At 36.8% G+C, this 15,996-nt stretch overlaps 2 protein-coding genes across 2 annotated transcripts in view; one reads left to right on the plus strand and one right to left on the minus strand.

The window, feature by feature from the left end:
- Window positions 1-15,996, plus strand: part of LOC127529561 (uncharacterized) — a 315,715-nt gene that overhangs the window by 93,960 nt on the left and 205,759 nt on the right. The window lies entirely within an intron of this gene.
- rad50 (RAD50 homolog, double strand break repair protein) overlaps window positions 1-15,996 on the minus strand; it is a 126,401-nt gene that overhangs the window by 52,929 nt on the left and 57,476 nt on the right. The window contains exons 19-20 of the mRNA XM_028812794.2: window positions 13,773-13,865; window positions 10,318-10,431 (exon numbers count right to left, since the gene is read on the minus strand). Coding sequence (XP_028668627.1) covers window positions 10,318-10,431; window positions 13,773-13,865 — 207 coding nt within the window. The remainder of the gene's footprint in view (window positions 1-10,317; window positions 10,432-13,772; window positions 13,866-15,996) is intronic.

Consider the following 15,996-nt stretch of genomic DNA (forward strand, 5'->3'; position numbering starts at 1 on the left):
ATACTTCTTGAACCCATTGTATCTACAACCCAAACAATAATCGTGAGGATTATATGAACTGGAAAAAAAACAAAAAATTCTGAAAACATGATGTTTGAGTACAAAAAAAATGTAACTAGCACTGATTACTGGGTGAATGAATAAAGACTCAACCCATTAAAACAATTTAGATTAGGAAGATAATCCTATCACAAAATCAGCTTCTAGGCAGATGCTAAATTTAGACCATAAAAGTAACAAACCAAGAGTGTAAGTGAAATTATGCTTTGATTTAAAACAGGATGTAGTACCTAAAAAAATTGGCACATTTGAACAAAATACATTTTAACTTATTATTAAATACCTGCATATCTTCTAATGATATGGCTGTAATTGCATTCTTAACCGATAAGTAAAACTATGGGTGTACTTTCCTTTTTTAAACACAGATTCAACATGTTACCATATTTTTTTAATAAATCATAAGATATAAAAAATGTTTGCTTTTGTCTGTCTATTTTTACAACTTGCTGAAAAATAGATGATTTTCAGTCTTTTCACAATAAGTAAAAACCACAGAACAAAAGGCGTAATTTCTGTTCACATCACTGTTTACATTTTCCCCACCACTTTATTATTTTCATTTTGTTTGCACATAATTCTTTAAAATACTCTTTTAGAATAGCAGCGTCTGTCAAAAATGCAAATATTTAAGATGTATAAAACCTCACACTCACTTTCAAATGTAGTACGGCTGAGAATTGCTTTGCTTGGTTGTCTTCATGCTTTTAACAGTTTGCAGATCATTGCTAGTACTAATTTGAAAAATGAAATTGCAAAAGCTAGCTCTAGGAATGGATTATTCATCAATGAGTACGAGAATGAAGTGCAGAGATTCTTGATTATACAATCAGATTACATTCCATCCTGCAGCATGTTATCAGGTTTTCCCAGAAAACAGGTCTTTAAAAATAACAAGAAATGAAAAAGTGTTGTTTGGATATAATATTCAAAAAGAAGTGGTTTAAAAATATTTACTATTTAAAAACTTATATCATCCACTCATTTTCCTACCTGTATAATACATTTCAATACCAAGGAGGATCCAAAGCAAGAACCAATCCAGGTGAGGACAACAGTTAACATAAAAAGCATTTACTGCAATAAGGGATATCAGTCTGTATGAAAGATTATGTCAGAGAGAATAATTTCTGCCTAAGTTAATGTTAACATGCAAATATTATTTAAATAAAAACTTCCACCCACAGGTCTCCTAATCTGTTGATGGCAGAATTGTCATCTGAGCTATTTGAAAGCTGATTGTTTAAAATATATATTAATTAAAATATATCTCAATGCAGGTTAATGTTATAAGGATTTCATGTACATTCATATATTAGGTTCATGCAGTCGCCAAGAAGACTACATAGGGAACAGATATCCATTGTTCTCACAATAAATGACTTATACAATTTTCAAACTACCTTGGTACTGAGGTTAGGTATGGATACGTTTGGTTCTCAATATCAATAAATGTTCAATGTTAAATTAACCAATTAGAGGAGTGGAGGTATCTTATCATGCTCTGCACCTCCTCTTTTTGAATAAAATGCAAAGCATTCAGTGCTTATAGTTTGTATGACGTCTGCATGTGAATACTGCAGGTTTTAGAATTCCCTGAAAATATGCCACTTCATAAATATCTTTTGAGTGATATGATTAGGTGTTCTACAACCATTGCTCTTATTCTAGATGTACAGGTTTTGTTAAACTTTAATTTTTGATCTATTATTGAGATTATTTATGTAAGTAGACTTCTTGTAGTCTATACTTTAAAATGTATTTTTATGATATTCACTAATGAATGTCACTACTCTACTTGAAGAACAACAAAACTGCTTTCTCATTATTGTCACAAACATAGGCATACCCTGTACATAACATTTTTAAAGCTGCTTAATTCAGTTTAGACTTGTGGAGGTTGGAGCTTATTCTGGCAGAAACCAACCTTGGTAGGTGCCAGTCAACTGCAGGGACCATTGATGGTTAACCATTAAAAACGGGTTACTGAGCAGCACAATTTTTTCTATATTTCTGCAACTGAGGAATTGTCCGGTTAAGGAACTTCTTTACAGTCACACGTTTATCAGACCAGAATTTCCATAATTTTAATCAAGAAGAATACTTCTTTACATTAATTGTTTCATTTGTAACAAACAATGCACTTATTTGTTACAGTGCAATTTGTGAAAAAAAGTTTAAAAAACTGTCAGATGTTACTTTTTTTTAATATATTATTGAATTTATTAAAAGCAAGTAACATTCTATACAAAGAAGTCAAACTTGACAAAACTAAGTTTAAATCAACCTCCACCCATGAGAAAGAGAGCTGGGCCAATACCCAGAGTAAACTTTTAAGAGTAGAACAAAAATCCTTTTGCCCAATTTAAATGCTTATTCTAAAATGTTATTGATTAGATCCTGCCAGGTTTTTAAAAAGTTTTGAACAGATCCTCTATGTGAAATTTAGATTTTTTCCAATTTCAAACAGTATATAACATCAGTTGCCCACTGGCTTAAAAAAGGTGGGTTAGGATTCTTCAAATTGAGCAAGACAAGTCCACATGCTATTAATGAGGTAAAGGCAATTACAGTTTGTTTGTCCTTCTCCACTTTAAGCCCATCAGGGAGTACAACAAACACAGCTGTTAATGGATTAGGAAGTTTGTGACTCTGAGGCTGTCTGAAAGGCATTTAAAGATTTTGGTCCAGAATGATGTTAATTTGTTGCATGCCCAGAATATGGCCCAATGAGGCTGGAGCTTGATTGTAACATTCACAAGCTGGATCTTGCCCCTGGAAATATTTTGGACAATTTTAAACGAGACAGGTGTGCTTGATAAAATATTTTAAATTGAATAATTGTATGCTTTTCGCATATGGAGCTAGAGTGAATTCTGTGCATGGCTGCCTTCCATTCCTTTTCTGAAATGTTGAGTAAGAGATCCTTTTCCCACTATACTCTGAGATCTTTGTAAGGAAGGGACTTTAAAATGATTTTTATATTACAGAAATGCTGTCTGAGTCCTCAAGACTGATCAATATTTTGGAATAGAAGTAGGTGGGAGGAAAGAAAAATGGGCAGATTTTGTTTAGCAAAGTTCTAATTTGGAGGTAATGAAAGTATTGTGTTGATGGAAAGTTAAATTTGGAGTGTAATTGTTTGCAGGATGCAAAGGCGTTGTCTATGTACAAATCTCTAAGTGATTTAACCCTGAATGTTTTCCAAACATTAAAAACTGCAAATGTTTGAGAGGGTGGAAAAAGGTGGTTATTATGCAGAAGTGCCACAGATAAAAGCTTCTCTATCTTGAAGTACCAATGTTTGGTTCCATATTCTGAGTGAATGAAGCACAATTGGGTTGTTAGTATATTGGCAAAATTTGCATTTACTGGGGTACGAAGCAAGGAATATAAAGAAGTACTGCAGAGTTTTAATTCTATTGTGGAGTAAGCATGTGTGTGTTCATCTATTTGTATAAATGTCTAGGGTTTTTATAGCTTGTATATTTGCTTATTGTATATTTGAATACAATAACACAGTCCGTCTTGAGAGGCGCTGCTATTTCTCTAAGATTATAAATAACAATGCTAGTAATCCCAGAGTCTTATTTTCGACAATTGATCATCTGTTAAACCCAGGTAACTCAAAGGAATGCCTCCTAAGTACTTCCAGTAAAACCTGTGAGGCTATCGCTGTATTTTTCAATCAAAAAATTAATGATATTAGAAATAACATAGTATATCTCCCCAACACTAAGGATCCTCCTAAACCCCAGTACCCCATAATAAACAAATTAAAGTCTTTCACTAGGATAGATTTACCTGATTTACATAAAATAATTTCTCAAATGAAACCCTCCACCTGTGCCCTTGACCCAATACCAACAAATGTTTTCAAAGAAGTATCGGGCGTGCTTAGTGATAATGTTCTTGACATAGTAAATTCGTCATTAGATACGGGGGTCTTCCCAGACTGTCTTAAGACTGCGGTAGTTAAACCCCTACTTAAGAAAAATAATCTCGATCCCTCTGCTCTTGAAAATTATAGACCCATCTCTAACCTGCCTTTCTTAAGTAAAATTCTAGAGAAGGCAGTCATTATACAGTTAAATGAGCACCTCAATAAACATGCTATTCTTGATAAATTTCAGTCAGGTTTTAGAACAAATCACAGCACAGAAACTGCACTCGTTAAAGTAGTAAATGACTTGCGGGTAAATGCAGACAGAGGTCATTTATCTGTTCTCATCCTCTTAGATCTGAGTGCCGCATTTGACACCATTGATCATAATATTCTTAAGAATCGCCTTAGTCAATGGGTGGGCCTCTCTGGCAGTGTCTTAAATTGGTTTGAATCCTACCTGGCAGGGAGAAAATTCTTTGTTAGCTGTGGTAATTATAACTCAAAGACACATGATATTCTATATGGTGTTCCACAAGGCTCTATCCTGGGTCCACTGCTCTTCTCAATCTACATGCTTCCATTAGGTCAGATTATCTCAGGGCACAATGTGAGCTACCACAGCTATGCTGATGACACACAGCTGTATTTATCAATAGCACCTGATGACCCCAAATCTCTTGATTCGCTAACACAATGTCTAACTTGTATCTCAGAATGGATGAATAGTAACTTTCTCAAATTAAATAAAGAAAAAACCGAAATCTTAGTGATTGGCAATAATGGATACAATGAGGCTATTAGAAATAAACTGGATGCATTAGGATTAAAAGTCAAATCGGAGGTAAAAAGCTTAGGGGTAACCATTGATTGTAATCTGAATTTTAAATCGCATATTAATCAGATCACTAGGACAGCATTTTTTCACCTAAGAAACATAGCAAAAGTTAGACCTCTTATATCATCGAAAGATGCAGAGAAATTAGTTCATGCGTTTGTTTTCAGTCGGCTAGATTACTGTAACGCACTCCTCTCAGGACTACCCAAAAAAGACATCAATCGTTTGCAACTAGTGCAGAATGCAGCTGCTAGAATCCTTACCAGGAAAAGAAAATCCGAACACATTTCTCCAGTTTTGATGTCACTACACTGGTTACCTGTGTCATTCAGAATTGACTTTAAAATTCTGCTTATGGTTTATAAAGCTTTAAATAATCTCGCCCCGGCTTATATATCGGAATGTCTGACACCTTATATTCCAAATCGTAACCTCAGATCCTCAACTGAGTGTCTCCTTAGAATTCCAAGAGCAAAACTTAAAAGAAGTGGTGAGGCGGCCTTCTGCTGTTATGCACCTAAAATCTGGAATAGCCTGCCAGTAGGAATTCGCCAGGCTAATACAGTGGAGCACTTTAAAAAACTACTGAAAACACATTATTTTAACATGGCCTTCTCATAACTTCACTGTAATTTAATCCTGATACTCTGTATATCTAATTCATTATAATAACTATTCATTCAAAATCTGTACTAACCCCTACTCTCTCTTCTGTTTCCTTTTCCGGTGTCCTGTTGGTGGTGGCGTGCGCCACCACCATCTACCCAAAGCACCATGATGTTCCAACAATGATGGATGGATTAAAAGCCAGAAGTCTGTATGACCATCAGCATCAAGTGACTCCGTGAAAAACCTGAACTACAAAGAGGACTATTTCATTTATGTTAGGTAGAATGCCCAAAGGGGACTGGGCGGTCTCGTGGCCTGGAACCCCTACAGATTTTATTTTTTTCTCCAGCCTTCTGGAGTTTTTTTTTTTGTTTTTTCTGTCCACCCTGGCCATCGGACCTTACTCCTTTCTATGTTAATTAATGTAGTCTTATTTTAATTTCTTATTTTGTCTTTTATTTTTCTTCTCTTCATTATGTAAAGCACTTTGAGCTACTTTTTGTATGAAAATGTGCTATATAAATAAATGTTGTTGTTGTTGTTGTTGCTGCCCAGTAATAAAATTGAAAGTTAGGCAGATCCATGTCACCTTCTGCCTTAGGTCATTGTAGGGTCACCCATTCGGATGTGTGGATGTTTTGAATTTCAAATAAATGAGGTTATGTTTGAATCTACCTTCTTACAAATGATTTGGTAATGTATATGGGAATGCTTTGAAATAGAAAAAGAAGCTTAGGAAGGATATTCATCTTGACAATATTAATTCTTCCTGCTAAAGTGAGATGAAGGGTAGACCATCTATGCTTGCTTAAGTTTTTCTATGAAGACAGCATTGTTGATAAATAGCTTTATGTTTACTTGTGATGTTTACCCCATGGTATTTAAATTGAACTGCGATAATAAAAGGGAAGATGTCTAATCTAATATTGTGTGCTAGATAATTCACTGGAAAGAGCACACTTTTATTCAAATTAATTTTGAGTCCAGAAATCATTTGAAATTCTGCTAGGGCTGTTAGGACTGCAGGCACAGTATTTTGTGGATCTGATAAATATAGTACTATATCATCAGCATATAGTGATATTTTCTGTTCAAGTCCTTCTCTGATCACTTCTACTAGACAAGATGTTTGTGTCCCTGGGAAAGTTTCAATTGTTAACGTTGACTGGTTTCCCCTTCCTCAGAATCATTTACCTGTCACTCTGGTTAGGTTCCACACCTTTCCCATGTTCTGGACATAAATATATTAATTTGTCTTTTAGTGCTATGAGTATTATAAATTTAAACAAAAGTAACTTAATTAACAAGTCCTACTTGTAACCTTTTCTTACTCCTTCTCTGCCTTGCTGCTCAGAACATACTAGTGCACCACTATTCCATATTATTCACAAGATATAACTCTCACATATTTAATATTTGCTGATGTGCAGGTAAAGAAATAGCAAAATAAAATTTGAAAAGGTAAAATATCAATAAAAGCTCTGCACTGCCCCATAGTGGCACAAAACATATTTTAGAAGAAAACAAAACATGAAAAATAAAAATTGTACGCAAAGTTCAGGCAGTGTCCATAAGCAAGCTCCAGGAAACATCCCAACAACAAAAATGGTGAAGGTATTCATGTTTATTTTTGAGACTAAGACCATTCATGGCACATCCACAGCTAAAGCCATTTAACTTGTTTAGCTCAACATATGCCACATCTTTAACAATTATATCATATCACAGATTTTAAATCCTTTCCAAATAAGCTTTGATCACCATCACTAGACCACCTGTAGATTCTACCCTCTCTGCAACCAGTAATCAAAACAAAAGGTAGGCATGCAAAACATGTGAAATTCATCTGTCCATCATATAGGTCCTCTGTTTCATGTCTGTTTCTGTCTCTTTTGTTTTAACACAAACACATACTCCATGCAAAATGCTGGCCTGTCTCTCAGTAAAAATGTACGAGCAGTCGCCTGCCCGCTGTTTTGTCACACACAGCGATGTGATGAAGTCTGCATTTTAAGGTTGAAGGTATATTATAGTTGTTTTACCGGGGTGCTCTGTGATTAACGGCGGACAGTAAAATTTGTTAAAATGGTATTAAAAATGCCACTTTGTTAGTTGTTACTTCAGTCGTTTTGGCATGCACACTATATGTTCTGTTACCAATAAATTCTTCAACGAGAGCTCATCAACAAAGAAACATGGAAATTAAGATTTAGTAAAACAAATAAATAAATAACTAAACAATAGTATAATAATTATAATTAATAATTCATTACTTGACACCCAAGAACTCTGTACAAAGACATTTTAAAGACAAATCATTAAAATAAATGTACCAATTCACTTTCACGCCAGAACATGGTGCCTTGCTATTAAACGTTTACTCAGGTAGTTTTTTTTCTGGGGGGCGGGGAAACAATTTCAACAGGAAAGGTTTTGTTGTGGAACTCAAATTTAACCTCTGTCATCTGAGTGATTAAAAACTGTGTGAATTAAATAGTTTAAGTTCTATGAAAAAAAAAATCCCTTACCTATCATGACCACCATTTTTAATTGGGGGGGGGGGATCTCATAGATAGATAGATAGATAGATAGATAGATAGATAGATAGATAGATAGATAGATAGATAGATAGATAGATAGATAGATACTTTATTAATCGTATTTCAAAAAGGAAACAAATGTTATTGCTAATACTGTGTACTTTTTTGATTTTATGCACTTTGAGATGTGCCTGGGTCAGATGTGAGCAAAATGTTTATTTTTTATTTCAAAAGTGGAAAAAAGTATTGCTACTACTGAGGAAGAAAAAACATTATTAACTATAATGATTATAAATATGTAACTCACAAATACCAAAGACTGTATTTTGTATTAATCATGCTGCAGACAGCTATATGATTTTTTACTTCTATATGATTTGTTCTTCATTTAGGTAGAAAAGGAATTAAGTTTATGCACAGAATATGAATATGAGACTGGCTTGCATTCTTTTATGATATTAACAGAACACCCTGTGATATAATAAATCAATGTGACAGTATCTGAATTCCTGCTTAAAATTATTTGAGCCTATTTCTTAAAACTGAGTGCTCTGATAACCTCTTTATCTAAAAGAAGCACATTCCAATTCAGGAATGCAGCTACAGGGGGTCCCCTGGACCGAGTTTGAGAAACACTGTGTTAGAGGAATCTCTGAGCCTAAAACACACCATCTATGGTCTAGTGACCCACATCCTTCTTACAGAGGAATCAAAGCATTATGCACATCTGAATCTGTTCCTTGGTGAATCGCAGTCAGTGAATGTGATGGAACGGTCCTTATGGATGACACTGCAATTGTAACCCTCTGCGCTGGCTATTTTGAGCAGTTGCTTACAGGTGATCTTCTGGCTAGGACATTAGACATCTCTGGGTCCACGGTTCTTGACACTGATCCTCCAGTTAACTGTGAACCACCCAATCCCATTGAGATTGCACAGGTGGTGAACTAGCTGAAGGGGGGGAAGGCTGCAGGGATCTGTGGTGAACTTCTCCAGACTGATAGTAAGGCTGTCCTCCTTATACTGCAAGCAATCTTTGCTTCCATTTGGAAGATGGGCATCATCCCAAATGACTGGAAAACAGGACTTATCATCCCTATCTGGAAAGGGAAGGGTGATTGTCTGGATTACTGTAGCTAGAGGGGGATAACACTGCTCACAATGCCGGGTAAGGCCCTTGCTAGGGTCATCCTCAATAGGATCCGTGATGACCTGCTCACCTACCAGTGACAGAAACAGTCTGGTTTTACGCATAATAAGTCTACCATGGACCGCATCCTGGCACTGAGGGTTCTCGTGGAGCGCAAACTTGAATATCGGCCGAGTTTCTTTGTAGCCTTTGTCAATTTTCATAAACTGTCTGACTCAGTTGATCATGCTGCCCTTTGCGACATCCTGAGACTTTGCAGAATCCCCCCGAAGTTGCTGTATATTACTGCCGGCCTGTACACTGGTACTGTGAGTGCTGTGTGGCGTGGAAGAAGAACCTCTATGTTTTTCCCAGTTGATTCTGGGGTTTGTCAGGGGTGTGTTCTTGCTCCTACTCTGTTCAATGCTTGCATGGACTGGGTATTGGGCAGGGATGTGGGATCCAAAGGCTGTGGAGCATCTGTTGGTGAAGAAAGATTCACTGATCTTGACTTAGATGACAACGTCGTGATCTTCGCGGAGTCAATGGAGGCTCTGATTGGGGCTCTCGAGAGACTTAGCGAGGAATCTGAGTGTCTGCGCCACCACCACCTAATCAAAGCACCGTGATGTCCATTCTGGCCTTTAATCCCTTGATGGATTAAAAGCCAGAAATCCACGTGACCGTCATCATCAAGTCCTCCTATGAGAACCCTGAATACAATGAAGACTGATTGATGTCATTTACTGTATGTTAGGTAGAATGCCTAGAGGGGGCTGGGCGGTCTCATGGCCTGGAACCCCTGCAGATTTTATTTTTTTTCTCCAGCCGTTTGGAGTTTTTTCTGTCCTCCATGCCCATCTGACCTTACTTTTATTCTATGTTAATTAGTGTTCTCTTATTTTGTCTTTTTTCTCTTTCTTCATCATGTAAAGCACTTTGAGCTACATTATTTGCATGAAAATGTGCTATATAAATAAATGTTGTTGTTGTTGTCTGGGCTTGCGAGTGTCCTGGATAAAAACCAAGATCCAGGCTTTTAATGACCTGTCTGTGTCTGTCAGCAGAGAGAATGTTGATCTTGCTGTGAGGTTTACTTACCTCGGCAGAGACATTCATGTCATTAATAAATCAATACAGCTTTAATTATTTAATGTCCAACATCAACAATACAGGCTCAAACCAATGTTTCAATCCAATTTAAAAAAAAAATCCTTTTCATTCTATTACCGAATATTTAAGAAAAGGGTATTATTACCTTCTGTGTATCAATGTCTTGTCTAATGTTTGCCATTTCTTTGCTGATCTTCTCCTTTTGACTTTCTGCATCTCGTAACTGTAAATTAGTTTCTTGTAGTTCTGTCTCCTTTTGCTACAATAAGAAACAAAATATATTTTTGTGTTAAAGTAAAAGATATTCCTGACCCGGGTTATTACAAATAGACCAGGGTTATTACAAATGTTACAATAAGTGAAACAACAGGAAAATTAACTTGTGCAAAACTCCAATATTAAATAAATAATGTAAACAATGAACACATTTCAAGGGTAGAACATATTTCAATGAACCCATCAAAGTAGAATAATTGAAGTGCATTTTGCAAAGACAAATGAATACTTAACTACCGTATATACTCGCAGATAAGTTCTCCCGTGGATTAGTCGGGACTTGATTTTGCTATATAATTTCTGGTATTTTATAATTTCGGTTGTATAAGTCAAATGCGGATAACTGGCGCTATTGGTCCAAGAGATTATGATATGCTAACGCCCACCTGAGAGAGAAACCCGCTGAGCACGCAGCCTTTTTTTTCTATGTATTGTGCCTATGTGACCACACGGTAATACCCGAACTATTCCAAAGCGACACTTGCACTGTTTGATGTTTTTTTGCATCTCACACCCTCATACACCTTTATCGTAAGAGCATCCTTTATCTACAATGGAGCGTTCAATCAGAAGAAAATATGAAGCTTGTTTTAACTTAAAAGTCGCTGAAGTGGTGAAAGAGATTGGTAACTGTGCTGCTGCAACAAAATTCGATGTGTCTGAGAAACTGGTGCAAGATTGGAGGAAGCAAGAAAATGTAAAAAAAAAAAAAAAAAAAATTAAGTATCGCATTTTTGAACTGGGTTCTGATTTTATGATCAATTTTTCGGGTTTCAAGACCCGACTTATATGTGAATATATACGGTAGTTCAATAACTGAAATGAAAAAGACAACTTCATTTTTTCTTAACAGCTATGAAAATAAACACTGGGAGTTCAACAGCATAAATGAAGAAAAGAATTGCATTGAAGATAGATGGCAGAACAAGAATAACCAAGTCAAATAGTGAAAAGAACTGAAATTAAATAAAAGTTATATTCACCTCCTTAAACAGGCGAAGTGCACACTCAACCTTATAAGAACATTTCAGTCCTCTGACATCTTTTTACACAAGTCAGCAAGTAGCTGAGTAACTGTGAAGGAGGTCATGCTCTGCAATAAATGCAGCACTATATATATTTTTGGGTGCATATATACTGTCTATGTACAGTGCATCCGGAAAGTATTCACAGCGCATCATTTTTTCCACATTTTGTTATGTTACAGCCTTATTCCAAAATGGATTAAATTCATTTTTTTCCTCAGAATTCCACACACAACACCCAATAATGACAACATGAAAAAGGTTTACTTGAGTTTTTTTGTAAATTTATTAAAAATAAAAAAATTGAGAAAGCACATGTACATAAGTATTCACAGCCTTTGCCATGAAGCTCAAAATTGAGCTCAGGTACATCCTGTTTCCCCTGATCATCCTTGAGATGTTTCTGCGGCTTAATTGGAGTCCACCTGTGGTAAATTCAGTTGACTGGACATGATTTGGAAAGGCACACACCTGTCTATATAAGGTCAGTTGACAGTTCATGTCTGAGCACAAACCAAGCATGAAGTCAAAGGAATTGTCTGTAGACCTCCGAGACAGGATTGTCTTGAGGCGCAAATCTGGGGAATGTTACAGAAAAATTTCTGCTGCTTTGAAGGTCCCAATGAGCACAGTGGCCTCCATCATCCATAAGTGGAAGAAGTTTGAAACCAAAAGGACTCTTCCTAGAGCTGGCCGGCCATCTAAACTGAGCGATCGGGGGAGAAGGGCCTTAGTCAGGGAGGTGACCAAGAACCCGATGGTCACTCTGTCAGAGTTCCAGAGGTCCTCTGTGGAGAGAGGAGAACCTTCCAGAAGGACAACTATCTCGGCAGCAATCCACCAATCAGGCCTGTATGGTAGAGTGGCCAGACGGAAGCCACTCCTTAGTAAAAGGCACATGGCAGCTCGCCTGGAGTTTGCCGAAAGGCACCTGAAGGACTCTCAGACCATGAGAAAGAAAATTCTCTGGTCTGATGAGACAAAGATTGAACTCTTTGGTGTGAATGCCAGGCGTCACATTTGGAGGAAACCAGGCACCGCTCATCACCAGGCCAATACCATCCCTACAGTGAAGCATGGAGGTGGCAGCATCATGCTGTGGGGATGTTTTTCAGCGGCAGGGACTGGGAGACTAGTCAGGATAAAGGGAAAGATGACTGCAGCAATGTACAGAGACATCCTGGATGAAAACCTGCTCCAGAGCGCTCTTGACCTCAGACTGGGGAGACGGTTCATCTTTCAGCAGGTCAACGACCCTAAGCACACAGCCAAGATATGAAAGGAGTGGCTTCAGGACAACTCTGTGAATGTCCTTGAGTGGCCCAGCCAGAGCCCAGACTTGAATCCGATTGAACATCTCTGGAGAGATCTTAAAATGGCTGTGCACTGACGCTTCCCATCCAATCTGATGGAGCTTGAGAGGTGCTGCAAAGAGGAATGGGCGAAACTGGCCAAGGATAGGTGTGCCAAGTTTGTGGCATCATATTCAACAAGACTTGAGGCTGTAATTGCTGCCAAAGGTGCATCGACAAAGTATTGAGCAAAGGCTGTGAATACTTACGTACATGTGATTTCTCAGTTTTTTTATTTTTAATAAATTTACAAAAACCTCATGTAAACTTTTTTCACATTGTCATTATGGGGTGTTGTGTGTAGAATTCTGAGGGAAAAAATGAATTTAATCTATTTTGGAATAAGGCTGTAACATAACAAAAGGTGGAAAAAGTGATGCGCTGTGAATACTTTCTGGATGCACTGTATATCCAACTTGTGTATCTGACCCAGGTCATGCTGTATCAGTACTTCCCCTTATGCTGTATTGTCACTTCTTGGAACATACAGTGCAGAAACAAGAATGTGTGACACCAAGTGTCAAGGCATTGTCCTTCACCACTTTTTCTCCAACCAAGCCTACCACCATTTGCTTTGAACACTTTGTTCTATTTATGTCACCCTCCAAGCTTTAATAAACCTTGATTCCATCACAAATAGACACTTAATTTTGGGCTCACATTGACTCATACTGAAGCAGTTTGAAGATGACTGGTTAACTGACTACCCTGCTTGCAAACCATTGGTACTGGTATTGCTATTATTACAGTGTTTTTAAAATGTATCCAAAACAAAAACCTGCATTGCTGCTTTAATAAAACAGCACAACAAGCTGTGAACACTTTTATGAATTTAAACTAACAATACGTGGGAAACCTTTAAGCTATGCATATCTGTATCACTCAAAACAACAATAGCAACTAATGCACTTATTATAAACTTTACAAAAGAAACTCAAATATATTACCTCCTTGTATTCTTGTTTTCCTTCAGCAATATACTTTTCAATTTCCTTTTCGAACAGGTTGATTTTATTAATCTTCTCCTTCATAGTGTTAATCTATATGAAAAAAAGCATTCAATGAACACACAAAGGGGTTATGTGGGAGGGTATTAATGGCTGACGCTATAAAGTTTCAGGAAAATGGTAACTATTATCTGCAATCTCTTCTCAGCAGTAATAACCTCATTTGATATTAAGGATGCCAGTTCAACTATAAAATTCAAGTGGTGTTTAGGAGAGTGTTCTTCTGTTGTCAGAAGAAAATGTACATACTAAATGCAAACATGTATCAATTATTGTAATATTTTGGGAGGAAAGGGATACTGCACAATTACTGATGGCCTTTTATTCCCAAACTTGGGGGACTTCTGAATGTTTAGGTCACAACTGGTTATGGGGGTAGGGGAGAACTGCTTTCTAAAACAATATCTGACGCAACTTTGCAATATATATTATTGAAGTATGCTTCTTTTTTAATTCTTGTTTTACTGTAATGTCAGATTTTGTGTGCTAAAATATTTTGTTTTGATGTAATTAATTAAACTTATAACATTCAATAAAAGAAGAAAACAAACAGTGTAGGTTGATTTGAATCTTGGGTAAACACCAAAGATTCTCGTAAAACGCACAGGTCTTTCTACTAACATGACAGGTAGAGATTCATGAATAGCGCAGATTTGCTCATGTCCTGCTTTCACATACAGTAGGTTGAATCATGCAAATGTTCATGTCCATGTTTTAGACTGAAGTGCTCAATAATAAAAGCCTCTTCTAGTCACATTCTTTATGAACAGGTTGATCATTTGCTCATGCTCCAACACAAGGCTAATTTTCTGACTTTGGACAAATGAGAACCACTTACACAGGTACAGCCTTCTGCCTTTATATGCTACTTAATAAGAATAAAGGTTGCATTGTTACATGTGCCAGCTCTGTGTATTGATGTTAAGACCACACTCTGCAGATAGAAATGAGGAGCAGTACCAAATATGTAAAGTAAAGAATCAGCATTGTCCACAAATTATTATATAAAGCAAGCCAACAAACTGAAGTATTATAAAATATAATGTGACTCTGTCATAAAAAGCTTTTTAAAAAAATCAGTCTCATCACACACTGAGGGGCAAAAATGTTGCCACTGTATTAGCCTAGTTGCTTTGTGAACATCACTATTGATTCTAGGGTGGCATTACAACTGACTTACATAAAAGTACCATTTGTACTTCACTATACAGTTGAAACTAATACAGTATGACATACATACAAAATGAATGTATGGACCGATATTGGCACTGTAACATTGCAATATTCCTGATGAAAAAGTAACTGGTTCTTTGCCAACAAGAGTAATGGAAAATGGTTAAGTATGAAACAATAAAAGTATACCTATTATGCTTTGTGCAGCAAATTTAATCAATAATTATACATACTGTATATACTTATAAACATATATATATATATATATATATATATATATATATATATATATATATATATATATATATATATATATACACACACACACACATTTATTAAAGTATTTTTGAATGCACTGGAAAAATAAAAATTAAACATTATATGAGCTACAAAGCAAAGTTCCTTTTAAAATGTATACATTGTGGCAGATGGCCAGAACCCTTACCTGGTTGGGACACCCTGAGTATGGAAGGACAGGGGGAGAAAGTATTTTCAAGACTGTTTCTCACCCAGCCCGACAAAGGGCAGCTCCCTTTGTTTACAGTGGGCCAAGGGTTATGAGCATGGAAGCTCAACCCTGCTGGGGCCTGTGGCCCCAGGGGGCACCTGGACATTTACAGGGCCCTATTTGGCAGCACTTCTGCCACACTCAGAAGTGCTGCCGGAAGAAGCTTGTTGGGTACCTAGACTCCTTCTGAGCGCCCTATAAAAGGAGCCAGACACTACCATTCAATGGCCTGAGTTGGGAGGAAGTGGATGAAGCTCTTTAGGAGAAGTAAAGGCCGAAGGACTGGCAGCAAAAGGACTGTGGCATGGGCTTGTGTCAGACTGTGTTTAAATAAACAAACCATGTGCTGTGTGGCAAAGTTGTGTACTGCCTTTCTGTGCTGGGGATAGGGTGGCTGTATGTGCCCTGGACTTCACAACATCTAGAGAGAAATTACAAATCAAGATTAGAACTGAAGGTCAGAGACAATTTGCCAAAATATTC

The sequence above is a fragment of the Erpetoichthys calabaricus genome, chromosome 11 (genome assembly GCF_900747795.2).
Source record: "Erpetoichthys calabaricus chromosome 11, fErpCal1.3, whole genome shotgun sequence".
NCBI lineage: Eukaryota > Metazoa > Chordata > Cladistia > Polypteriformes > Polypteridae > Erpetoichthys > Erpetoichthys calabaricus.